This window comes from Vitis riparia, chromosome 18 (assembly GCF_004353265.1).
Source record: "Vitis riparia cultivar Riparia Gloire de Montpellier isolate 1030 chromosome 18, EGFV_Vit.rip_1.0, whole genome shotgun sequence".
In the NCBI taxonomy this organism is placed as follows: Eukaryota; Viridiplantae; Streptophyta; class Magnoliopsida; order Vitales; family Vitaceae; genus Vitis; species Vitis riparia.
Genome location: NC_048448.1, coordinates 5,605,002 through 5,631,112, shown reverse-complemented (window position 1 = coordinate 5,631,112; position 26,111 = coordinate 5,605,002). Strand labels below are relative to the sequence as shown.

General features: G+C 37.9%; 1 protein-coding gene across 2 annotated transcripts in view; it reads right to left on the bottom strand.

The window, feature by feature from the left end:
• The window catches only part of LOC117906760 (rho GTPase-activating protein REN1), a 52,906-nt gene that overhangs the window by 5,533 nt on the left and 21,262 nt on the right, over window positions 1–26,111 (bottom strand). For both annotated transcript variants that reach the window (XM_034819939.1, XM_034819940.1), the window contains exons 11-16: window positions 22,477–22,532; window positions 22,313–22,382; window positions 21,478–21,562; window positions 16,126–16,369; window positions 2,733–2,960; window positions 217–540 (exon numbers count right to left, since the gene is read on the bottom strand). In XM_034819939.1, the coding sequence (XP_034675830.1) occupies window positions 217–540; window positions 2,733–2,960; window positions 16,126–16,369; window positions 21,478–21,562; window positions 22,313–22,382; window positions 22,477–22,532 (1,007 nt within the window). The remainder of the gene's footprint in view (window positions 1–216; window positions 541–2,732; window positions 2,961–16,125; window positions 16,370–21,477; window positions 21,563–22,312; window positions 22,383–22,476; window positions 22,533–26,111) is intronic.

The following is a 26,111-nucleotide window of genomic DNA, read 5'->3' as shown; positions in this document are numbered from 1 at the left end:
GGCCCCCTCTTGTAAAGGTAGATTGTAGAGTTAGATCTAATATACAGAAATCAACAGTTAAAATGACTGAAACACTCAAAAACAGACTATAACATAATGAATGATTTATGGGAGGTTCCAGGTTCAAGTCCCATTGGGGACAAAAATTTACCTATCAAAAAAAAAAAAAAAAAAAAAAAAAAAAATCATGAGTGGTGAAGACATAGTTATACTTACAGGGGTACGGCCCCAAACAGTAGGGCGCTTATTCATTGGTCCACTTGCTATAGTCGTAGATTTTTTAATATGAGGGGATGAACGCTGGCCAGCTAGCTTATGTATGGAGCTAGCTTCTACAGGAACTTCTTCTAATTGTTCGCCAGAATAACTACCCTGCATTGCTGAACAACTATTACTTTGAGTCTGAAATTTGCCACTATTTTCTACATTCTCCTGATGAAGCAATGAAGTTTGGGGTGGACTTGATGACAACTTCTGATTGGCTTCAAAACCATCACCTACTTCAGAGGACTTGGAACTTGAGCTATAACCTTCAGAGTCCTGCATCATAAAAATAGCTAGTGTTTGGTATTTTTCTTTTTAACGAAAGGATAAAAATAATAACTCAAATAATAATAAAATATCCACAAGCAATAGGTTTTCAGGACAACCAGATAATAATAAAACAACCAAGGGATATATATAGGAAAAGTGGCACTAAAATATCCACAAGAACAAAAAACAATAAAAGACCATAGCAACATCAGAGTGATTAAACCTGTAACAATAATGAATTGTGAACATTAAAGGGGAGTGATAGAGAAGAAACTATGTCACACTATGAGTTTAAGGAGAATGATAAAGAAAAACTAAGACAAAAGAAAAAAGATGTTTGGCGTAATCTGTGAAATGGTTATTAGAGAAAAATATTTAAACAATTCTCGAAACAATGAATTCAGATAACAATGATACCGGTAACTTGCAAGGTCTTAAACAATTAAATGAATGTTGAATAGTATTAGGATTTGTAAATCCTATGCCGTTTCTTGTGATAAGACCAGGACAATCATGAGGACCGTAGAAACGTAATTAACATTAGTAATTCTGCAGATCTATTCCATTCTAATGTTGTTAAAAAATATGTATGAGCAAATGCAGACGTCCAAATATCATTATATAACCTTGGAGATGCAAAAAGACGTGCACATGAGACAACTCATAGGAAAGGAGCACAACACTAAGCATTTCTCATATGACATAAATGGTCCACATAGCTACAAAGATTTAATAATTAAAAGCCTGTACTTTAAAAAGATGCAACTGACTTACATTACATACCCACTAAAGAAACTATTTACCATTTACAAATTCTTTTAGTAAGATTGAGCATAGGTTAACATATAAAAATTTCTGTAGTTCATGTTCCCTTCTGAGTAAACTCTCTTATAATACTGATAATAGATTCAGGTACAGCACGGATAAATTCCATTTTTTTAGCTGTGCATCATTAAGTCTAATCCATCATGGAATAAAGCTATGACCTTACATAAGGTTTCTAAAGGAATAACATAACATCATATGCTCACTAAGCTTTGTCTGACGGTACTAGTAAACAAAAACACAGCTCTCTTCATTATTTGCCGTCATTTAGTAATATTCCATGCACTTGAGACCCTTGTACTCATGAGCCAAAATAGAATATGAAGGAAAACTGTGTTTGGTAAGAGAACCTTCAGAATGCACAAGACGATACAAAAAATTCATGTACCCATTTTACACAAATTTATGATTCTAGTACTTGCTTGCACATCAATGAACTCACTTTTTAGTTCTGTTTATCTAGAGTCCTTAACAGGTGAACCAAGATGAAGTTATGATAAAGTTACGAGTGGATATGTCATTCTTCCCAAGTATGTTTTTCATGTTGTACCAGCATAATGAGTCCAATTAAAATATATCCACATTCATAGTTTATAAAAGTGAAAAAAAAAAAACTTCTGACTCTATTAAAAATGAGTACATGAGACTTTTTTTCCTTCATATTATGCACATGCACAATCAAAATTAGTCATACAGCCCTGAACAGAGATTACATTCAATCCTTAATTTGAGGATGGAACTGATAGTTCTTCTAAATTTAAATTAATTAAAAACAATTTGCAAAAATTTATAAAACATGTCAACAATAATATAATCTCATTTTAATTCTAGCTTCACCAACCCAGGCTCCATAGACAACCTATATTTATAGAAGCAAGATCCTTAAGATGGAAAATGTCAGGCCAAGTGCATCGAAGGACACAGACAGATTGATCTAGCACATGCACAAGTATTATTGCTAAGGAAACCTGTCTGGAGGAATCTAGCATCTATGACTGAAAATTTAGTGCATAAATTGAGTCATAATGTTCCATATGTAAATTTGTGACAGGGTTAAGAATATGAAAACTGTCAAGAAATATAATCCTTGTTAACTGATATTACATTTGGACTGGCAATAGCAAACAGTTAAAGACAAAAGGCTAAAACTAGTAGAAGACGACTCTAAAAGAATAGTGTAATCAGTTCAGAAATTGAAAGAGAACAGGAAAGAAGGCATCAACTTCACCATTTTAATTTAACAACATAATTGTGCATTTGAAAGATGTTTAGCATAATAAAACAGAAGCCTGAGTTATTGTTAAAGCTAAGTTTCTGCTACCACCTATTAATATGTAACTATAGAAGCTAACATTAAGAGTACAAGAACGAGCCTTATCATGACAAAGATCATCATCTCCATTGTTACCACTTTCACTGCAGGTTCCATTTGATGAATGTTCCAGATCATCATCTGTATCTGCATCAGGGTCTTCTGTTACATCATCATATCCATCATCTTCCAGGATCTCATCATCATCGTCATCATCATCAGTTTGCTCCTCAGTCTCACATCCACTCTCTTCTGAATCAGTGTATAGATCAGCAGACATGGACGCCTCCTGCACATAGTATTAGTTCATGGAGCTTTAAAAAAGAAAAAAAAGAAAAAAAAGAAAAAAAAGGGAAAGAACGTGAACTAATTAAAGCTGAAGCAATCAGTATTAACATATAGTGAAAGAACCACCCTTTACAGTTCAGGGATTTTAATAGCCTTATACACCTACATTATATGGGTTCAAGTGTATGCGTCAAATGTGGCTATGTGTCTAAGTATTTGATCCTTCATTTCCCCAAATTTTGAGATAGAGGGACCCTGACTGGAAATTATCTTAATAGTGGGTACTTGGATATGCAGTATAAGAAAAAAATAAAAAATCAGTTCAAATTCAATCAGAAGGAAAAGAAACATATCCTTGATAAAAGAACTCTTTCTCTTTTATCCCTCAATATCCTCAAAAATATATCCTAAAAAACCAGACAATCTCAACACTTTCCAGTTAGGATAATTAACAATGGAAAAAGGAAATGAATGAAGAATTAAATAGCCGCATCTAAAGCAAAACAGGTGTACTCAACAAGGATCTCATACCCACCCACACCCATGTCATTCATATTAGCATCGGTACATTGGATGAAGTTGAGAGGTCCAGGTATCGCAGACATAAACAATCAGTCCTTTTAAAATGTATGTTATTTTAACCAAATTTAGCTTTTTTTATTTTTCAAATATAGCTGTAAAGAAAAGTTATATCTTTTTTCTTTCTTTCTTGAACAAAATATTGCATTAATAGAAATAAGGGTGTGCAAGCACTAATCTCTTGGTTTTAGATCCAGTAATTATTCACAAAAATCCACTTAAAGAAAAAGAACCATAGCTTTAGTACTTTTATTCATTTGTCTGATAATTGGGCAAATTATTCGGAAATCTGTCAACATGTGGCTGAATGATTAAAAAAAATAGTAGGTAAAAAATTTCTGAATTTTATAAAACAATTCATTAGTTTTTAGAAAAAATTGCTCATGCACTAGACTCCTGGATCACCTGTAAATTTGTGATTAAAAACCCCTGTACAAAGTAACATAAAGATAAGCAGTAGCAAAAAACCTTGTCTAACCAAAATGCTACAAAAGCAACAAATTCCAAGCTCCATGAAAATTGGACAACTGAGTCCCTTGATCTACATCAATACATAAGCAGCAAAATGAAATGATAGAAATTCTGCAGTATTAAGCGTCTCTTTGCAGCTCTTTCCTTTTGTAAGATCCCATGAAAAAGGGAAATGAATCAAGAGACATGGAACTTTAAGAAAGGATGGAAGGATATTACGAGGGTAGGGGAATGCAAAGTGTTGAACAACGCATTTTCCTTAAAGCTTAAACTTGTAGGATTTGGGCTCCCAATATATATTATGCAGTCTAACACCATTCCTCACATGTAGCCTCCATTTTTGGGCTTACTAAATTGGATAAATAAACATGTGATGGTGAGGTTCAAACGCATGACCTCCCACCAAACTAGGCTCTAATACCATGTTAAACAACTAATTTTCCTAAAAGCTTAAATTCATAATATTAGGGTCCACAATGTATATCATGCACTCTAACAAAAAAATTTGAAAAAAAAAAGAAAAAAAAAAAGATAAAGATAAAGAAATTTATAATTGGAGGTGAAAAGCTAAAATGAGATGGATGAAGGAAAAAAATTGTAATACCAAAAATGCCAAGAAAGGGTCAATACTGGTTCAAGAAATATACAAAGAATCACCTTCTAAGGCTAGCAAAAATGAAAAAAGGAAATAACTCAACATCAACAAACATTAATTGGAGACTCACTCCATACCCATCTATCTACAAAGTTGAAAAAAGGCATACTTCCTTCACCAAAGGCATCCATCGACCACATGACTAAGACTTTAGAAAAAAAAACATCCTTGAGCTCTAGATTAGAGATCTATACCCCTTCAAAAATTCGTTGATTGTTTCCTTGATAAACACTAAATAATGCATGACAAGGCTATTACCCACAATCTTGGCCATTACTTTCCCACATAACTTCTTTTCTACAACACAAAGAATTCTTAATAAAGTTAGGCATAAGCCATGAAAGCCCACCCATGGAGAACATTAAAATCTGAAGTTGTTTTACCATTCACAATGTAGAAGAATGAGATTTGCCATTTCTCCTTTTTACATAGACAACACTAATTAACCAGATTACATATCCTATCTCATGGAGACTCGCAGAAACAAACTTGAGAGTGCTACAATATTTAAGAAACTAACAACTCCTTAATTAAAAGTATTCATATAGAAAAATCACTTGTTTCTACTGTAACTTTTTTTATATAGATACAAGTCATAAAATTCTGCATCTTTTCTAGTTCCTGATCATGGAACCTGTTGAAATTTGGCATTCAAAGTTAGGGTTTTAATTTAGGAAAGTATTTTAGGAATAAAAAAGGAGAGATCATTTAGGATGATTCAGTTTCCTAATTTTAGGAGAGAATCAAGCTAGATTGATATTTTCTTATTCAGTCATTTGTGTATATATATGTGTATGGTGTGTATCTAAAGAATCAATAAAGGAATTCAGAAATTCTTCATGGTATCAGAGCCAGTTTTCTGAAACCCTAATCCCTTCTGGCCACCTCCTATTCAGGCCATCATTCATTCCGGCCAAATCTCTTTAGCCATCTCTCAATCCGGTCATCTTTCTCTCTGGCCATCTCTTATTCAGGTCATCAGTCCCTGTTCGTAGAGCCAAGGGAGAAAACGTTTTCCGGTCGGTCGAATCGTCGTCAGAAAACATTCACCGCCGGCGATTTTTCCGGCGAACTTTTTTTCACACCGCAAGGAGCGCCTGGAGGAGATCTCCAACTTTTCCCAAAGCACCGGAGCTAGAAAACCATCCACGCGCCGCCACGCGCGTTTTTCCAGCCAGTGACTGCATCTCACGCGCCGGCGCGTGAGCCACTTTCCGGCGACGCGCTTCCTACTCCAGGCTCGCCTGACGCCGACCAGCCACCCTTTGTACCTGTTTTTGCCATCCGAGCCCTGCACGTGCCTCTTTTGGGGTTCTTTTGCCTCTGCGGGCCCTCCGATCAGTTTTTTCGACGTCCTCCGGCTATTTTTTCTCAACTCCAATCCCTGCACGTGCCTTGGGAAGTGTTTTTCTACCTTTCCGGTTCATGACAAAATACGGAATGGCATCATCACAAGTATCCAGCGTCACATCACCAGAATCAGGGGGCAGATCTGAAATTCCAAACCTTGGTGGCAGTGATTCCTCTCCTATTCTCATCACAGGACATAAATTAAATGGCCATAACTATTTACAGTGGTCACAATCTGCGTTGCTGTTCATTTGCGGTAAAGAAAAGGATGAGTACCTCATTGGAGAAGCAGTCATGCCAGAAACTACAGAACCGGGTTTCAGGAAGTGAAAGATTGAAAACAGCATGATCATGTCATGGCTTATCAATTCCATGAACAATGACATAGGTGAAAATTTCTTGCTGTTTGGGACTGCAAAGGACATATGGGATGCAGCCAAAGAAACTTACTCAAGTTCTGAAAATACTTCAGAACTTTTTCAGATTGAATCAGCCCTACATGACTTCCGCCAAGGAGAGCAGACAGTTACTCAGTATTACAACACACTCACAAGGTATTGGCAGCACCTTGACTTGTTCGAGACTCACTCATGAAAATGTTCTGATGATGCAGCAACATACAGGAAAATTGTGGAACAAAAGAGACTGTTCAAGTTTTTCCTAGGACTAAATAGGGAATTGGATGATGTTAGAGGCCGAATCACGGGCATTAAACCCCTGCCAAGTCTCGGGGAGGCTTTTTCAGAGGTTAGGCATGAAGAAAGTAAAAAGAAAGTGATGATGGGATCCAAAGAGCAACTGCCCCAACATTGGATGCCTCTGCCCTTGCTGCTCGGTCATTTAATAGTAGTGGTGGAGATCGTCAGAAACGGGATAGGCCTTGGTGTGATTATTGTAAGAAACCAGGTCATTATAAGGAGACTTGCTGGAAGCTTCATGGCAAACCGGCTGATTGGAAACCAAAGCCACGATTTGACAGAGATGGCAGAGCACACGTGGCTGCCAACTCTGAGAGCACATCTGTTCCCGAATCGAGTCCATTCAACAAAGAGCAGATGGAGATGCTACAGAAACTATTAAGCCAAGTTGGCAGTGGCAGTACTACCGGAGTAGCCTTCACTGCTAATCGAGGATGAATGAAGCCGTGGAGATGCTGCCATTCTTCAAAATTACAAGCCAAGTAATGGTCATTCATCCGTCCATATTGCTGATGGTTCAAAGTCAAAAATTGTCGGGACAGGTTCTATAAAACTTACTAAAGACTTATATCTTGACTCTGTCCTCCATGTTCCAAACTTGGATTGTAATCTTTTGTCCATTAGCAAATTGGCCCGTGATCTCCAATGTGTTACTAAATTTTATCCAAACTCGTGTGTTTTTCAGGACTTGAAATCGGGGAAGATGATTGGCAGTGCTAAACTGTGTTCCGGGCTCTACCTCCTCTCATGTGGCCAATTCTCAAACCAAGTCTCTCAAGCAAGTTGCGTACAGTCTCAGAGTATGTTAGAGTCTTTCAATTCTGTGTCAAATTCTAAGGTCAATAAAGATAGTGAGATTATAATGTTACACTATCGCCTTGGTCATCCTAGCTTTGTTTACCTTGCAAAATTGTTTCCCAAATTATTTATCAATAAAAATCCAGCATCTTATCACTGTGAAGTTTGTCAGTTTGCAAAGCATATTCAAACAGTATATCCTCAAATCCGATACAAACCTTCGACTGTTTTCTCTCTAGTACATAGTGATGTGTGGGGTCCCTCCCGGATAAAAAATATTTCTGGCACTCGATGGTTTGTGACATTCGTTGATGATCATACACGGGTAACATGGGTTTTCCTTATGAAAGAAAAGTCAGAGGTCGGGCACATTTTTCAAACCTTCAATTTTATGGTTCAAAATCAATTCAATTCCAAAATTCAAGTCCTCAAGTCAGATAATGCAAAGGAATACTTTACTAGTAGTCTCAGTACTTATCTTCAAAATCACGGCATTATCCACATAAGTTCTTGCGTTGACACCCCACAACAAAATGGGGTGGCTGAACGCAAGAATAGACATCTCTTGGAGGTTGTCCGATGCCTTATGTTTTCCTCTAATGTTCCAAACTATTTCTGGGGGGAAGTTATTCTCACAGCTACCTATTTGATTAACCGTATGTCATCCAGAGTGTTTACCTTTCAATCCCCACGTCAACTTTTCTTAAAACAATTTCCTCACACCCGTGCAGCCTCTTCTGATTTACCACTCAAAGTATTTGGTTGCACGGCATTCGTTCATGTGTATTCTCAAAATTGTAGCAAATTTGCTCCTCGAGCCAATAAGTGCATTTTCCTAGGGTATTCTCCAACCCAAAAAGGGTACAAATGTTATTCTCCAACCAACAAAAGATTTTACACCACCATGGACGTCTCTTTCTTTGAACATGTCTTCTTCTATCCCAAATCTCATGTTCAGGGGGAAAGCATGAATGAACATCAAGTTTGGGAGTCTTTTCTTGAGGGTGTACCTTCTTTTCACTCAAAGTCACCAAATCCTTCCCAATTCGCGCCCACTGAGTTGTCCACACCCATGCCGTCATCAGTCCAGCCAGCCCAGCACACAAATGTTCCTTCTCCTGTGACCATCCAGTCTCCCATGCCTATTCAACCTATAGCCCCACAACTTGCTAATGAGAACTTACAAGTTTACATCAGGAGGAGGAAAAGACAGGAATTAGAGCACGGATCACAGTCAACATGTGGCCAATATATTGACTCCAATTCAAGTCTTCCTGAAGAGAACATAGGTGAGGATAAGGCTGGAGAGGTGTTAATTCCCAGCATTGATGATTCTACTCTGCCGATTGCATTGAGGAAGGGTGTTAGGAGATGTACAGATCATCCAATTGGGAATTATGTTACATATGAAGGGCTATCACCATCTTACAGAGCATTTGCTACTTCTCTTGATGATACTCAGGTTCCCAACACAATACAAGAGGCACTCAAAATTTTAGAATGGAAGAAGGCAATACAAGATGAGATTGATGCACTTGAGAAGAATGGGACGTGGACTATCACAGATTTGCCGGTTGGGAAGAGGCCCGTGGGGTGCAAGTGGATTTTCACCATAAAATACAAAGCAGATGGATCAGTCGAGAGATTCAAGGCTCGTTTGGTAACTAGAGGGTTTACACAATCCTATGGGATAGACTATCAGGAGACTTTTGCTCCTGTTGCAAAACTGAATACTATCAGGATTCTTCTCTCATTGGCTGTCAATCAAGATTGGTGCTTGCAACAACTGGACATAAAAAATGCGTTTCTAAATGGTGACCTAGAAGAGGAAGTCTACATGGAAATACCACCTGGTTTCGAAGGAAGTATGACAAAGAATCAGGTTTGCAAACTCCAAAAATCCTTGTACGGCCTTAAACAATCTCCCCGAGCCTGGTTTGATAGATTCACAAAAGCAGTCCTGAAGCTGGGCTACAAACAAGGTCAGGCTGATCATACTCTATTTGTCAAGAAGTCTCATGCCGGGAAAATGGCCATATTGATAGTCTATGTTGATGATATTATTCTATTTGGGAATGATACGGAGGAATTACAGAATTTGAAGAAGTATTTGTCAGAAGAGTTTGAAGTTAAAGACCTTGGAAATTTGAAATATTTCCTTGGTATGGAAGTGGCTAGATCAAGGAAGGGAATTGTAGTCTCTCAAAGAAAATACATACTCGATCTTCTTAAGGAGACCGGTATGCTTGGATGCAAACCAATTGATACTCCTATGGATAGTAAGAAGAAACTTGGTATCGAGAAAGAAAGTACACCAGTAGACAGGGGGAGATATCAGCGGCTCGTCGGACGCTTGTCTCACACACTCGGCCAGATATTGGCTTTGCAGTGAGTGCTGTAAGTCAATTCATGCACAGCCCCACTGAGGAACACATGGAAGCAGTCTACAAGATTCTTAGATATTTAAAAATGACACCAGGAAAAGGTCTATTCTTCAGAAAGACAGAGAACCGTGACACTGAAGTATACTCAGATGCGGATTGAGCAGGAAACATCATTGATAGGCGGTCCACTTCTGGATATTGTTCTTTTGTTTGGGGAAATCTTGTTACCTGGAGGAGTAAGAAGCAATCAGTTGTAGCCAGAAGTAGTGCAGAAGCTGAGTACAGAGCTCTTGCACAGGGAATCTATGAAGGGATTTGGATAAAAAGGGTTCTTAGTGAACTGGTACAAACGAGTTCATCTCCAATTCTGATGATGTGTGATAATCAGGCAGCTATAAGCATAGCAAAGAACCCCGTGCATCATGACAGGACCAAGCACGTTGAGATTGACAGACACTTCATCACAGAGAAGGTGACTAGTGAGACGGTTAAATTGAACTATATTCCTACCAAGCACCAAACCGCAGACATCCTCACCAAAGCTTTACCTAGGCCTAACTTCGAAGACTTAACTTGCAAGCTGGGATTATACGATATATATATTCTCCAGCTTGAGGGAGAGTGTTGAAATTTGGCATTCAAAGTTAGGGTTTTAATTTAGGAAAGTATTTTAGGAATAAAAAAGGAGAGATCATTTAGGATGATTCAGTTTCCTAATTTTAGGAGAGAATCAAGCTAGATTGATATTTTCTTATTCAATCATTTGTGTATATATATGTGTATGGTGTGTACCTAAAGAATCAATAAAGGAATTCAGAAATTCTTCAAAACCTTCTAATAAAACTCAGATTCCAGTGCCTAAAACTATCTTCCTTGCACTAATAATCACCTAAAGGAAGTTTTATTGTTAATTTCTGTAGCATTAATTTTTTTTTTTTTTTTTGATAGATAAACCACAGAAAATTTATTAGAAAAAGGGAGCAAGAAGGCAACCCGAAGCATACAGAGAGTATACACGAGAAACCATAAGACAAAAAACGCAAAAAAGCAAACACTCACCAGCTCTCACCTAGAACCCAACCAATCAACAAAGTTAATTAAGGAACGGGGTTCTCCATCTAAATAAGACTTAGACCAAGAGAAAAGAATACAAACGAGTTTTTCAATCTTTGGATCGACAAAGCCTCATTATCAAAAACTATCATATTTCTTTCTTTCCAAACCGTCCAAAATAAACAAAGAGGAGCTGCCCACCAAGTCTTTCCACGCTTCTTGTCCACAAAGGAAGCGGACCAACCAAGGAGAGTGTCTCTAACCATAAGCGGAAGGACCCAATTAACACCAAACAACGAAAACACAAGATTCCACAATACCCTCGCCTTGGGGCAATGAATAAGGATGTGATTTATTGTCTCTTCTTCATCACAACACAAGAAACACCTGTTTGCTAAAATCCAGCCCCTCCTTTTGAGTTGATCTTGGGTTAGAACCTTCCCCCAAGAAGCTTCCCAAGCAAAAAAACCCACCTTTGTAGGCACACAAGGGCTCCAAATGATTCTCCAAGGAAACGGGACTGCACCACTAGAATCAAGAGTATTGTAAAGGGATTTTACAGAGAAAATCCCATTCTTAGAAGCATTCCACAACACTCTATCCTCCAGCTCAACAAAAAGCCTCTTTCCTTGAAGGATCGAAAGGAGACTCACCACCACCTCCATCTCCCAATCATTAAAGGGTCTAGAGAAATAAGGAGACCATCCCCCCACATCCCCCATAGAGTCCCAACAATCCGCTACCCACGCATCTTGAGAGACCGCAAAGGCAAACAAAGAAGGAAAAGCCTCACAAAGGGGAATGTCCTTCCAAAATTTCACCCTTCTACCATCCCCTACAGTGAAAGAAACATTTTTGAACATCAGAAAGCCTTCCTTTCTAATTTGCTTCCAAAACCCCACCCCATAGCGCTCCCTAACTTCACGAGAAATCCACCCTCCACCTTCTTTCCCATACCTCCTACTTAATAAGCTTCCAAAAGGACTCTCTTTCAACCGCAAAGCGCCAACTCCATTTACACAATAGGGCCCCATTGAGAATAGAAAATTTTCTAATCCCCAAACCGCCCTTCTTTTTATGAGAACAAACCACATCCTACTTTACAAGATGGGGCCTCTTCTCCAACGCACCCCCACCCCAAAGGAAATCCCTTTGGATTTTCTCAAGCCTCAATCTAACAACTCTAGGCATATGCGGCAAGGACATAAGATAGATCGGCATGCTAACCAAAGTGCTCTGAATGAGAGTGATTCTCCCCCCCTTGGAAATGAACTGCCTCTTCCACAAAGCAAGCCTCCTTCACATCCTTTCTTCCACACCATCCCATACAGCCACCAACTTATGAGGAGCACCTAGAGGGAGCCCCAAATAAGTGGAGAGGAGAGAACCCACTTTGCATCCCAATTCCGAAGCCAAAACCTCAATGTTCTCTACTCTTCCCACCGGCAAAATTTCACTTTTGTTCAAATTGATGCTCAGACCAGAAATGGCTTCAAACCACATTAAAAGTCAGCTTAGAATAGCCATTTGCTCTTGGGAATCCTCACAAAAAACCAACGTGTCATCAGCGAACAACATGTGAGACACTTGAATCCCATTGCCACCCCTACCCTTTAACCTGCAGCCGATCAAGAAACCCCCCCTAACTGCTCTGTTCATGAGGCAGCTTAAGGCCTCCATCCCTAAAACAAACAAGTAAGGGGAAATCGGATCCAACGAGCCCATTTCTCCCCAAAACCCATTTTTTGCATCACTGTCAACAGGAAATCCCAGTTAATATGATTGTAAGCCTTCTCTAGGTCCAATTTGCATAACACGCTAGTTTCATCCCCTTTCAGCAGCGAGTCTATGGCCTCATTAGCAATTAACGCAGCATCAAGGATTTGTCTTCCTTCAACAAAGGCATTTTGGGTAGGAGACACCACCTTACTCACTACCTTCTTCAACCTATTAGATAGGACCTTGGCGAGAAGCTTGTACAGGCCTCCCACCAAACTGATGGGTCTATAATCGCGTAAATCATCAGCCCTGCCTTTCTTAGGGGCTAAAACTAGGAACGTGGAGGTCGAACTTCTAACAAATTTCCTCCTCTCAAAAAAATCCTTGAAGAAGCCCATTAGTTCCTCTTTGACGAAATCCCAACAAAACTGCCAAAAAGCAATGAGGAAACCATTCGGACTAGGAGTCTTGTCCCCATTCAACTCTGAGAGGGCCAGAAACACCTCTTCCACAGAGAACATCTCCTCCAGCCTGGCAACCTCCTCACTCCCAATTCTATCAAACTCCATACTGTTCATACTAGGGTGCCAGCCACTAGGATCCGATAACAGATCTTGATAGGCCCTCACCACACCTTTTTTAATTTTTTGATCTTCTGAAAGCCAATTACCATTAACTTTAATCTTTTTCAAACAATTCCTCATACCGTTAGAATTTGTCATCTTATGAAAGAATCCCGTGTTCTTATTGCCTTTCTTCAACCATGTTTGTCTTGATTTCTGCCTCCACAAGATTTCCTCCATAAGCACCCACTTCTTAAAGTCCTCCCTGACCTCCTTTCTAGTCTCTAACTCCTACTCGTTTAAAGCTCTTTGCCGCTCCTGATCATCCCAAAAGGACACTTTGTCCAAGGCCATCCTCAAGTTCACCCCCACTTTACCAAAAACTTCCTTATTCCAATTATTCAACTTAATTTTTAAAGCCTTTAGTTTTTCTGAGAGAACAAAACTATAAGACTCATTGTGATTGAAACCTTGCCACCAACCCTTAAGAAGCTCCTTAAAGCCCTCCTCCTTTAACCACATATTCTCAAAACGAAATGAAATTGGACTTCTCCTCACCCCCACCCCCATCTAACAGAATTGGGAAGTTATCAGACACGGGCCTTGGGAGAGTGCTTTGAGACACCCCACCAAAATGATTTTCCCAATCCTCCGAAATCAGAAAACGATCCAGTCTTGACCTAAATTGACCATTCAGCCCTCCACTCCACGTATAAGGCCCTCCCTGAAGAGGTAAATCTCTTAAAGCCAACTCATCTAACACCTCCGCAAAACCTTCTCATGGAACCAAACAATCTTCCTTCTCTACTACGTTCACTGGGAAATCTAATCATGTTGAAGTCCCCACCGATGCACCAAGGATCAGACCACAACCCTCGAATGGCACCTAACTTTTCCTAAAAAGGTTCTCTATAACTTTTCAAAGTCGATCCGTAGACCCCCGTAAAAAACCACATGAACCCATCCTCGCAGCTCTTAAAACGACACAAAATTGAGAAGATTCCCACTTCCAGACCTACTAACTCCAAAACTCTCTTATCCCAGAAGACCACCACCCCTCTAGCTTACCCCCTTGCATTCACAGCTCCCCAACCTAAGAATCTTCCCACACCCAGACTGTGAATAACCCCCTGGGACATGTCTTGAATTTTAGTCTCCTACAAACACACCACATCCACTTTTTGCGACCTGATTAGGGCCTTAATTACCTTTCTTTTATTTCTGTCATTAGCCCCTTTGACATTCCAGGAGATAATCTTTAGCTTCACCTAACGGTCGAGAATCTGACCCCACTTTCTTTGACCAGAGAATTCTCCTTTCTCGCTCCATTATAATTAATAGACCACTCTAGTTTTTTCAATTCTCGATCAAACTTAGTGGCCCCTGACGAGCCCTTCTTCAAATTTTGCTCTTTTTTTCTCTTGGTCCTTAGGAGCAAATTCAGGATTTCGCCTTCAAAACCATCCGTAGAGAAGCCCAAAAATTTACTAAACCTCACCAGGCAGCTGTTGTCCCAACGGCATTCTTCCAAGTCCTGAAACAACCCCTCAAACTCCTCTCCCGCATCTTCTCCAGCCACTGACTTCTCTCCCTTAGAGGCCAACACCCCATTGCAACCATCAGCTAGAATGATACTCAACGGGATCTGCTTCTCTTCATTAACCACAGAAGCCAAACCACCGAAGGACTCTCCACATCACATATCAAGCCTTGGATACTGGTCATCCACCCATCCTAACACAAAAAGAAATGAAATTGTTGAATGCATGTCAACCTTTTTTAATAGGCTTACACTTCAGCTTCTTTTTTTTTACTTTCAGAGAAACTCTTGCTATTATTCAGAACACTCCACAACCACATATCAAGCAAAAACCTAGTCATATGCCCTTTATTCACATAAAAAGAAATGAAACCCTTGAAAGCATTCAACCATTTCTAAAAGATTTTCACTCAATTTGATCCAAGGGTCCAAGGGTTCATTGTTATCCCTGAACACCACCTTCCTTCCATCTCACAAATTTAGTCGAAATATAGAACTCTTCCTCTCTTTAAAAAACATTATGAATCATCTACATATTAAAGCTCTGTTAAGAAACACAAATTTTATAATCCCTCACATCTTCCATCCCACAGAAAGTCCTTTTGTTGCTTCTCTGGTCTCAGCCTAAGTGAAATTGGCATATTTAGACAATGAATTGCCTCTTCCATGACACTAAATGTTTTTCAAGCCTCTACACCATTACATCTCATACTACTTTGGCTCTTTTTTTTTTTTTTTTTTTACACTCAAACACAAATAAGAAGATTCTATTGACTTATTTCTAAATCTAATATCAAAACGTAATACACAACACCACATGTATGTGTGTGTTCATATGCTAGATATGGTGGGATATATAGAAAAGTGTAACATCAATTAATTTTTAACATGGATACATATGTATCCTTGCCATACTAAAAGGACTACCATTATTAGCATCAAACCAACAGGAACTCATACAAGTTAAATCTTCTAATTGATGATAGGGCCGGAGAAAGAACTTTAATTTGTTTATAAGGTTATTGTCAAAGTTCACTCTAGAGAATTTTACCAAAATACTATCTCTTGTTCCCAATGGGCTTTTCCGTAAATAAACAAACCTTAGTTATAGTCTTAATTTTCAATAGGATAGTGGAAGACTAAAGCAAGCATAAATAATCATTTGGACCAAAATTTGAGTTAATACCTATATTACAAAAGAAGATTCAATAAATACCAGACTAGTAGAAGATATAAATAAAATAATGCATTTATGTGAGAAGGTTTTTAAATGTAATTGGACCAAAAAAAATTAAAATAAATAATTAAAGAAAAAAACACACGCACAGAAAGAGAGAGAGATCATTAGAATTTTACCCCAAACATATTATTATACTCCTCTAGGAGAGTTATGACAATAGCTTGAGCATGGTTAGCAGCAGCAGCTGCTTGCAGAAGCTGAGCAGAACCATCCCCACCCACATCAAAATCATTTTCAAGCTCGCAATCACCAGCCAAAAGGGGACGAAGAAGTAAAGGTGCCATGCAAGCGGACACAGCTGAAGAGCTCATTCGATTCTCAGCTTTGTGAGAAGCCACAGTTTGCATCATCATTAGAATTCTGGATGCAGAGGAATGAAATAAACAAGTTTAAACATGGAGAAGTGCAACTGCTGCTAAATTAGAGCAAGAAAGCAAAGAAAGCAAATAAACTATTTTTTGAGAAAAACTGCAAGCCTAAAATTGATCCCTCGAATGGGACATAGCCACAAGAAAAGAATAATTTTCAGTAAGAAACAATAATGTTGTTTGTAACAGGAATGGTTATTTTAATCATAGTCCATAATCAGCATCTAGCCCATAATATTTTATATCAGAAATAACAAATTCTTAGAAATGAATTAGTGAGTACAATTAAGGATGAGATATCCTTCCAAAAGATACAAAGAACTGATAAATAAAAAAATAAAAAAATAAAAAATAAAAAATAAAAAAATAAAAAAACATAAGAACAGGCCCAAAACACTCCAAAAGAAACTCAAGATAAGCTGCACAGCTGAGAGGCTAAAGGAAATGCACAATGCAAACAAATTATCTATGTCTCAGGGAGGTAAAAACCCTACAAATGAAGAAAGAAATAAAAAAATTTCCCTATTTCAACAGTTTTAGATTGCCCCACTACTTTTTTTTGATAGGAAACGATAACGGAATATATTGATAAAAAGAAGATACAAATAGAAGGATGAGAAATCCTCCCACCAAAGAAAAACAAGACTACAAGTAATCAAATATAAGATATACAACGAGAAAAAGACTAACGGCCTATTTACACACCGCTAACCAATCAAGTTGTAACACGTTAAGAGGTATCCCCTTAAAAACCTTAGAACAAAAAGCCCATAGAGAAGCCAAAAAACGAATAGAATCCCAAAGATACCCTGAATTCCTTGCTTTATCCTCAAAAATCCTTGCATTCCTTTCCCGCCACACCACCCACATTAACGCGATGCACGCGTCTTGCCATAAAACAACCCCTCTCTTAGAAGATCCGAAACCATTAAAATTAGTAAAAAACATGTCAGATATGCTCCTTGGGGAGACCCAATCCATCTTTGCTAACTGAAATAATCTGTGCCACAACCCCTTGGTCAAAGAGCAATGGAGGAAAAGGTGATCTACTGTTTCTCCATGCTTCATGCACAACTTACATATGTCGGGACTAAGTGCTTTGTGGGGTCTCCTCAATTGTAGCAAGTCATTAGTATTAACCTTCTTGTGCGCCACCAACCAGACAAAGGACTTGACTTTGAAAGGGACTTGAGAATTCCAGACAAACTTAGTAGGGAACACTGGAGGCGACTCAGAATATTGGGATAAGGCCAGAAAGAAAGATTTGACTGTGAAAAGACCTGAAGGAGATAAGGACCATGATCTCTTATCTGGAACCGAAGGAGCTATGTGTAGACGATCAAGAGACCGCATAAGGCTTTCTAAATCTTCTATCTCAGGATCAGTAAGATTTCGGCGAAAATTGAAATTCCAAGAGAAAGGACGGGAATATCCGAGAATTGATGAAATAGGAACATTTTTATCCGTGACTACGCTAAGTAATCTTGGATATTGTATTCCCAAAGGTTGATCCCCCCACCACAAGTCATCCCAGAACCGAATTCTATCCCCGTCCCCTACCACAAACCCCCACTACTGTTCTTCATCCAATTTTCTCCTTCATTAATTTTTATAGATTCCTAATTTGAAAGGGGAACTTCCTATCTTCACCTCAACCTCAAGAAAAAAGGGGAATTCTTTTTTTTTTTTAAATAATAATAATAACATGGCAAAGTTAATCACCATAATAGTTGTTGAATAATCAGGATTTCTTTATTCACTTACTCCAAATGGGGGTAATTTATCATGCACTTGAATAAAGATTTTAGTCTTGTTAACCAAAGAAAGGCTAACTTACACAACCACAACTAGGTGGGGTGAATGGGGAGATAGGTTGGTGTGGGTGGGGTGTTGGCACAATGATGACAACAATAATACTACACCTTTCAACCATAGACCACCTAAAGGAACTGTGAACTTAGATTGACTAAAATATTTAGACACTTTATATAAATGTAATTGTGTTCTGCAACACAATTTACATACCAACATGTCATCTCTTGAGTAACCAAATTTTCTAAAAGTTTTAGTTATTAGGATTTGAGCCGGCAATGTATATACTCTAACACCCTGCACCTTAAGTGCAGCCTCATACCCCCTGTGGGTAGCATAGAAAGGCAAACAAATCACAAATTTGTTATTATAGATAATTACACAAAGAAATAGATGGGAGCAGACTTAAACCCAAGACCTCCATTTAATTAAAGCTCTAATATCATATTAAAGAACAATGAATAGGATAAGAGAATGCGCTTTCTCATTTCCTTGTTCTTTAACATCCTCAAATTTAAGATATCAAAATATGATACCCACACCTGTTCCTTGACAACAATAAAAATGTAATGATATGCACAAAAATTAGTAGAAATTAGTCCATAATAAAAAGAAAAATTAGAGGCTGAAGAAAGTTTTGATGCTATATGAACGGGGAGAATTCCTTAACTAAGGAGTCCTAAAGGTGTTTTGACTGCTTGGAAATCCATAGTTCAATCCACGACATAAATAATATATAGAACTTCAATTGAAATTATTTATATAAATAATAAAGAAACTAATAACATAGACACAGATTAGTAGAGATGCATAGTTTTCATTAAGTTGGCATTGAATTTTAATGGTTTTAATAACAAGATCTATGGTCAACAATGACAGAGCTAGGAAGAAGGTAATTAACCCAAAGAATTTCAGGGAAAACAGAATTAAGTATAGTGCCCTTCTAGGTTTTTTAGCCCTCTGGTAAAATATACTATCTCCATGTGCTGTTTATTCCTGAGGCAGAGAAATGCATTTCTGTTGCATGTTATGCCTTCTCTGGTGTTTAATATTTGAACCATGCAAACAAATACAGCCCAAATAGTTACATTTTTTCTAGTCAAGGATTCCAGCAATACTGTTGTCATGAGAGTTGTAACTTTTCCACAAGCCTGAAGGGTTAACCTCATTATAAAACAACCACTGCAGAATGCAGTAAAACTGGTGGAACCCACAGATCTAGAAGTAATAAAATTCTTAAATATTCAGCACTCATTATTGTTGGAATAGCAGAGAATAACAGGCAGAAGGACAAAATTTTAAAATAAGTCTTGTCACATGAGCAATGGCAACCAACTGCTTAACTGATGAAACTGGCAATACTGCACCTTCAACAATATTTTTTTATGAGAAACAACAAAGTGATATATTGAATTAGGAATGAATAAGTACAAAAGAAGGATGATGAATCCTCCTATAAACAAGAACTAAACATAAGGAATACCAAAAACCATAAACCATAAGGTAATTACAAAAGCACCCTCTCCTTGCTAACCCACACCCTTGGAACTACACATCGCTAACCAAACAAGTTGAATCACGTTAAGGAGATGCCCTTAAAAGTTGTGGTGCAAGAGGCCCAAAAAGAAGCAAGGAAATGAATAGTATCCTGAAGACCCTCTAAGGTTATTGTCTTGTCCTAAAAAATCTTAGCATTTCTTTCCACCACACAACCCAAATTAAAGAAATACAAGCGGTTTGCCACAACACTAGGCCTCTTTTGGAGCTTGCCAATCCCTTATATTTAATAGTCATCATGTCACAAATACTCCTCAGGAGAACCCAATCCATCTTGGCCAATCTAAATAATATGTACCATAACCCCATCATCGAAGGACAATGAAGAAACAGATGATCTACTAATTCTCCATGCTCCATACACAGCTTACAAACATTAGGACTAAAGGCTCTGTATGGTCTTCTCAACTGTAGCATGTCATTAGTGTTTACCTTCTTATGTGCCACTAATCAAGCAAAGAACTTGATCTTAAAAAGGATTTGAGATTTCTAAACAAAATTATTAGGGAAAAAAGGAATTGGATCAGAATAGTGGGACAAGACTAGAGAAAAAGACTTGATTGTAAATAAGTCTGAAGAAGATAAAGACCAAGCTCTCACATGTAGAACAAATGAGGTTAAGTGCAAACAAGCAAGCAAGGACATGAGTCTTTCTAGTTCCAAGAGAATGGATAAGTAAACCCAAGGACTGACGAGATAGGAAGGTTTTTAACTGTGAGAGCCCAAAGGTTGAATGTACTTGAAGGTTCTCAATCTACCATTCTGGTGAATGTACTTCACATATAAACAAAAAGACTGTTTTTTTTAAGAAAAATCTTGTCATACATAATTAAATTTAACAGCCTTCCAATTATCTGAAACTAGACATGATGGAAGTGTTGATGTCCTATTTTTGCAAAATCCAGACGATCCAATCATTGCATGCCCTTTTGGGACTCACTACCACATGTCCAAAACAACTCTACATTAACAGGACAGCTGGTGCACCTTGCTTTGGGGTTTCAATGCATGGATAGGTCTACCTCTTTCCGCATCTCTTCATATGCCATAGTACTATAATATTTGGATACAAAATGTCAATTTCCAATTACATCCCTAGGTCACCAGGATATCCATGGAATATGGATGCCCAAACATGGCACATGCTAAGAGGGCCTGCTATTCTACCTCTTGATGAGGGTAAGTCTTGCACCCCATGGAAAGTTTCTCCTTTGACATGTCTTGATACTAAGCAGGGAATCCAAAATGGATGGCACATCTTAGTGGTGGAGTTGGCTTTCCTACTACTAACAATTTTGGAACAGTTTTGAGGGTCTTCATTTTGTAGCAAGAGCTAAAGAAATCCCCACCCTCCTAAAATTCTTTTCTTGATCATACTACCACTTTCTCCAACCACCTCTCACCTTTCAGTCTGCTCCATTTTCTCGTCAAGCCTTTGATATTTTATTGTCCTCCATGGTTGACCTCCTACAATTAAGAACCTTACAGAAACAGGAAGATGCGTGACTTATTTTTCTCTACAAATGCTAATAGACCCAAAAAAAAAGACAGTAATGACTAATAACATAAGTGCCAAAGAACAAGGAGTGGTATATCAATTATATTCAACAGTAAACGAAGCTAACCATCAAAATTGGATACATTTAATCAAAAAAGAAATTATATACAGATATAATTAAACTTGAATTACAAAAAAACAATGAAATTGTAATGAAGTAAACCATCAACTACCTTTGCAATAGGCGGCGATTAGGCTCTGGGAATGTTTCACATATTGCACCACGCATAGCATTGACTCTATTGTTACGATCAGTTCCTAACCACAATTGTGAAATGGTAAATTGGTGACTAACAAAATGAATGATTTGAAACAATACAAGATATTGAAACATAATAGTACAACACAAGATCCTATATTATATTTCCCTAAAAACATTCCTTCAAAACCTTACTAATCCAGTGAGCTGAAAACTTTAATTGCTCCGACTTAGAAGATAACAAATCACAAGAAGCCAAAAACTGAAAAAATCTAATAAGAAAAAAAAATCAAGTGAACCTCCAATTATTGTGTATCTACTTTTACATAAATATATTTGATGCCTCAACTTTCAGTTTGTTATTGGTAATCCAGTGTCATGTATTTTGTTTGCTTCTTTATAATGACATAATTCCTTTTCAAAATTGAATAAAATATTGATTTTGAAAAAAAAAATAAACTACAAAAATGGATGAAATGAGGGTGTTAGCACCAATGGTGGCATAGAAACAAAAAAGGATTGGATTGGAAATGAATATATATTTATATGACATTCAGTGGCATCAACAAAAGACTAGAGAGAAAGCCTGATGGAAATTCTAATTATATGCACAGTTGATTGAGGTTTAACCCTTGAGATGGTGAAATGGCTACTAATAAATATGTAAAATGAATTTTGTCCAGCATTAGATGATAAAATTCTGTCATATAGGACAAAATGTATGCCATAATTTATACATGTTACAGTAAGCAACAAAAAAGAGACAAGAGTGTTCAAACACACACTCATCACTTCCACAACAAACTTACGACATGCTTCTAATAATGCGTTGCAGCAAGATGCAGGAACTGGAGATGATGGTAACTCCCGGAGGACATACTGTTTTATTGCAGCAAGAAAAAAAGTAAGTCATAAAAACCTAGGTATAAGACAATAGTTTAGTCTATAAAAGCAATGTATTAAAAGGAGATACCTTGACGCAATCAGCGATGATATGCGGATCCTCATCTGGAGAAAATTCATTTTTTCCTGAATTATGGAACATGAGCAAACCATTTACAAGAATATATCAAAAAAATAAAATGAAAATATCTTAAATAAATACCATGCAAGTTTGGCTTTGCAGTCTATACTCCATGAGCAAACACAGGTTCATTATTCAGACATCATCTTGATTCTTTTTTTCCCCAAGGACTACTGCTGATTCTATATAACGAACTAATGATCTTCTCTTGGTCATTTTTCTGGTCTTTGGTTGTATGTGAGGTCTTAAGATAAGCCTAGATAAGAGAATGTTGTCAAAAATTAGCATTAGTCAAAACTCAAGACCAACTCTTAGATTTGGCTACCTTGTTAGATAGTAAGTCTCAGATTGACCCCATAAATATTGGGTCCCTCCTTGCAGAGAACCCGAAGTCTCTTCATTTTGAGACCAAACATTAGACAAGATTTCCTGAATATTAAATGGTTGAAAGAAAGCCTTTTAGTCCCTTGGGAATGGAACAACCCTTCTACTATTTTTTTGTTATCACATATCACTATTTACCGCCTTTCAAGTTTCAATATTCAAAATTCTGACCCAAGTGGCATCTATGATTGAGACATGAAGAGTGATTTCTTTGGTCGATAGAAGCAAGGAGGGAAAAAAGGACCCCCCTCATTAGTTAGGACTAGGTATGTATACCAAGGGAGAGCATTTGAAAATATTAAAAAAGAGGATCAAGCAATCAAACAATCAACATGTAAAATTTTTGGGAATGGTTGAAGATGTATATAGGAGATTGTCTTTTGTCCATGTTGAACTTTATTGATTGGTTGAGCTCTAGGTAATGGGTAGTGATTGTTTTTTTTTTGCATTTGTCACAACCATCTTGGGCCTTTTAGCACACTTGTATACACCATCAAACAATCAACATGTAAAATTTTTGGGAATGGTTGAAGATGTATATAGGAGATTGTCTTTTGTCCATGTTGAACTTTATTGATTGGTTGAGCTCTAGGTAATGGGTAGTGATTGTTTTTTTTTTGCATTTGTCACAACCATCTTGGGCCTTTTAGCACACTTGTATACACCATGTATATTTTAGTGTGCCCTTTTGTTATGCATTCTTTCATTTCATGACTATATTGCTTATTTGCCTATTCAAAAAAAAAAAATGCAAGCCAAAGGAGAAAAATTTTTGAGTTAGAGAATATTTCTTCAAGGAACCTAACCCTCTTGAGGAAGTAACTATGACAGTTTCCCATAGAAAGTAATGTTTTACAAAGTGTCACGTTGAATATCTCTAGGTTACACTCCAATGCTTTTGGAAATCAACAATATTGTCAAGTGAACACACTATTACTTCTAGAAGGCAATTCCATAATTCATTGCAGTTTTTTTTATGGGCGACAATATAAAGGTTCGTTTTTTAAAAGACTTACGGTAGGGTTATAGGCCCCATTGTGCTTAATTTCCAAATTTTTAAGAATATCAAGGATTAGGGAGTTACTCCATTTTTTTATTATATTTTTTCTCCTCTTCCTCCATTTATTAAAACTTTAGTTAGCTATAACCTTCTAATCTGAAACTTAAGAAGCTTGAAATTCTCATACCTCTCTTATCCATGTGTGTTTGTGGCCTTCTTTCCCAAATGTGAGGATTTGAGAACTTGGTTAGTACCTTCTTCAATTTCTTTTCTTTTTTTTTAAAAAAAAAAAAAATCTTTATTTTCAACTCTAAATAAATCCATCAATCAAACCTTTTTCATTCTATCCAACTTCATTTGGAAATCTAAAGCATAATTTAAGGTTAAGGACTTGGGATGGATGGTGATTAGTAAGAAGCTCAATACAAATAAATTGCAATATGCAAGGAGGCTTTAGGCTTTACAAAGCTCTCAATCCAAATTAAGTTTTATGTCCATTGGAATTAGTGAATCAATTAATCATCTTTTTCTACATTGTTCAAAGTCTTCAAGGCTTTGGCATAGGCTATTCAAACTTTTTGAGAGGTTTGATTTAAGGCAAGGTACTTTAGCAAAGTCCAACACATTACTTTGATATGAATAATATGGTAGAGGAGGAATCTTAGGATTTTAGGTAACTGAAGGATTATGGAGTCTATTTGGAACTTGGCATAATTTTATTTCTTTTTTTGGCTTCTACCTTTACATATTTTTTTAGGGTACTTATCTGAATGTTCTACAACTTGATTGAGACTTAGTTTGCAGGTCAAAGAGGTTATGGAGGAGTTGAATCCAAGATTATGCTCCTAATATGTTTCAATTTGGTAAAATTTTGAGGGATATGCTTTAGGTAACCCATGTCAGTTTAGGATTGAAGGTGTGATCAAATATCATTATGGTGCAGTGTTGGAAGCCTTTTCAAAATTAAGGGGAAAGGCTTGGCCATTAAGGTAGAGTATTAGCACTGTTAATAGGATTGTTGCAAGTTATGAATATTAGCCTATCTAATTTATGGATGGAAGAGGATTCAGGCCGAGTGTATTGGAAATCGAAGTGGAGAAGGACGTCTACGTTCTATCACTCTAGTGGGAGCTCAGATCGGTGGTGAGGAAGAAATTCAGTGAAGAGACTGGACGAAAGAGCGACGAGGTTAGGGGTGATGTTGTTTCACGCTTGGAGCAACACGTGGAGGAAGAGTGGGTAAGCGCGAGGCTCGAGACGTTGAACCTGTTAGCTGAAGTGAGGGGTGCGCAGGTGGGTGGGTCGGTCCGAGTGACGGTAAACCGGGCCCAAAGCCCGGTGATCCGAGACTGGGCCTTCACCGATGCACTAGTGTCTAGGTTGTCTTCCTTAGGCCCAATCGTGGGACCAAAAGAGGCGAGGAGGGCTGGTGGGCTTGTCTTAGCTAATGGATCATTAGGCTTGAAGTTAAAAGGAGTGGCAACTAGAGAAAATGGAACAGAAACAGGCCCATCATCAAGGAGGTGGGCTGCAAAAATGGGCTGCCATGCCTCAAGCAAAGGTCCAGTCACGCCAAAAACTCAAGCCTCAAGCAAAGGCCCAGTCACGCCAATGGGCTGCCAAAGCTGAATGGATTTGAAGGCATGGTAAGGGCTGGCCCAGTCACGCTGACAGCCCAAGCCTCAAGCAATGGCTCTCAGGAGAAGGTCTGCCTCCTAGAGTGCACCATTTCCAGAAATGGGAACCTTTCAGAGACAGAGCCCATTGTCGCCTGGGAATCAGAGGATCTAAGGAAGCAGCAAACAATTGTTAGTTATTCAATGACAGACAGGGCGCTCAATAAAGGCCCTACTCCATTTAGGTTCGAAAATATGTGGCTTAAGGTTGAGGGATTCAAAGACCTTATTCGAAGTTGGTGGCAGGGAATCGAAGTCAGGGGCAATGCTAGCTTTAAATTGGCTACTAAGATGAAGGAAATCAAACAATAGTTGAAAGTATGGAATAGAGAAGTTTTTGGGAGGCTGGACTGCAACAAATCTTCAGCCCTGCAGCAAGTGGATTTCTAGGACCGGATGGAAAGCGAGAAAAGTCCGACTGTGGAAGAAACAAAGTTAAAAAAAGAAGCAAAAGAAAATTATAAAAAGTGGATGTTTCTAGAGGAAACTCATTGGAGACAACTTTCAAGGGAGATCTGGCTTAG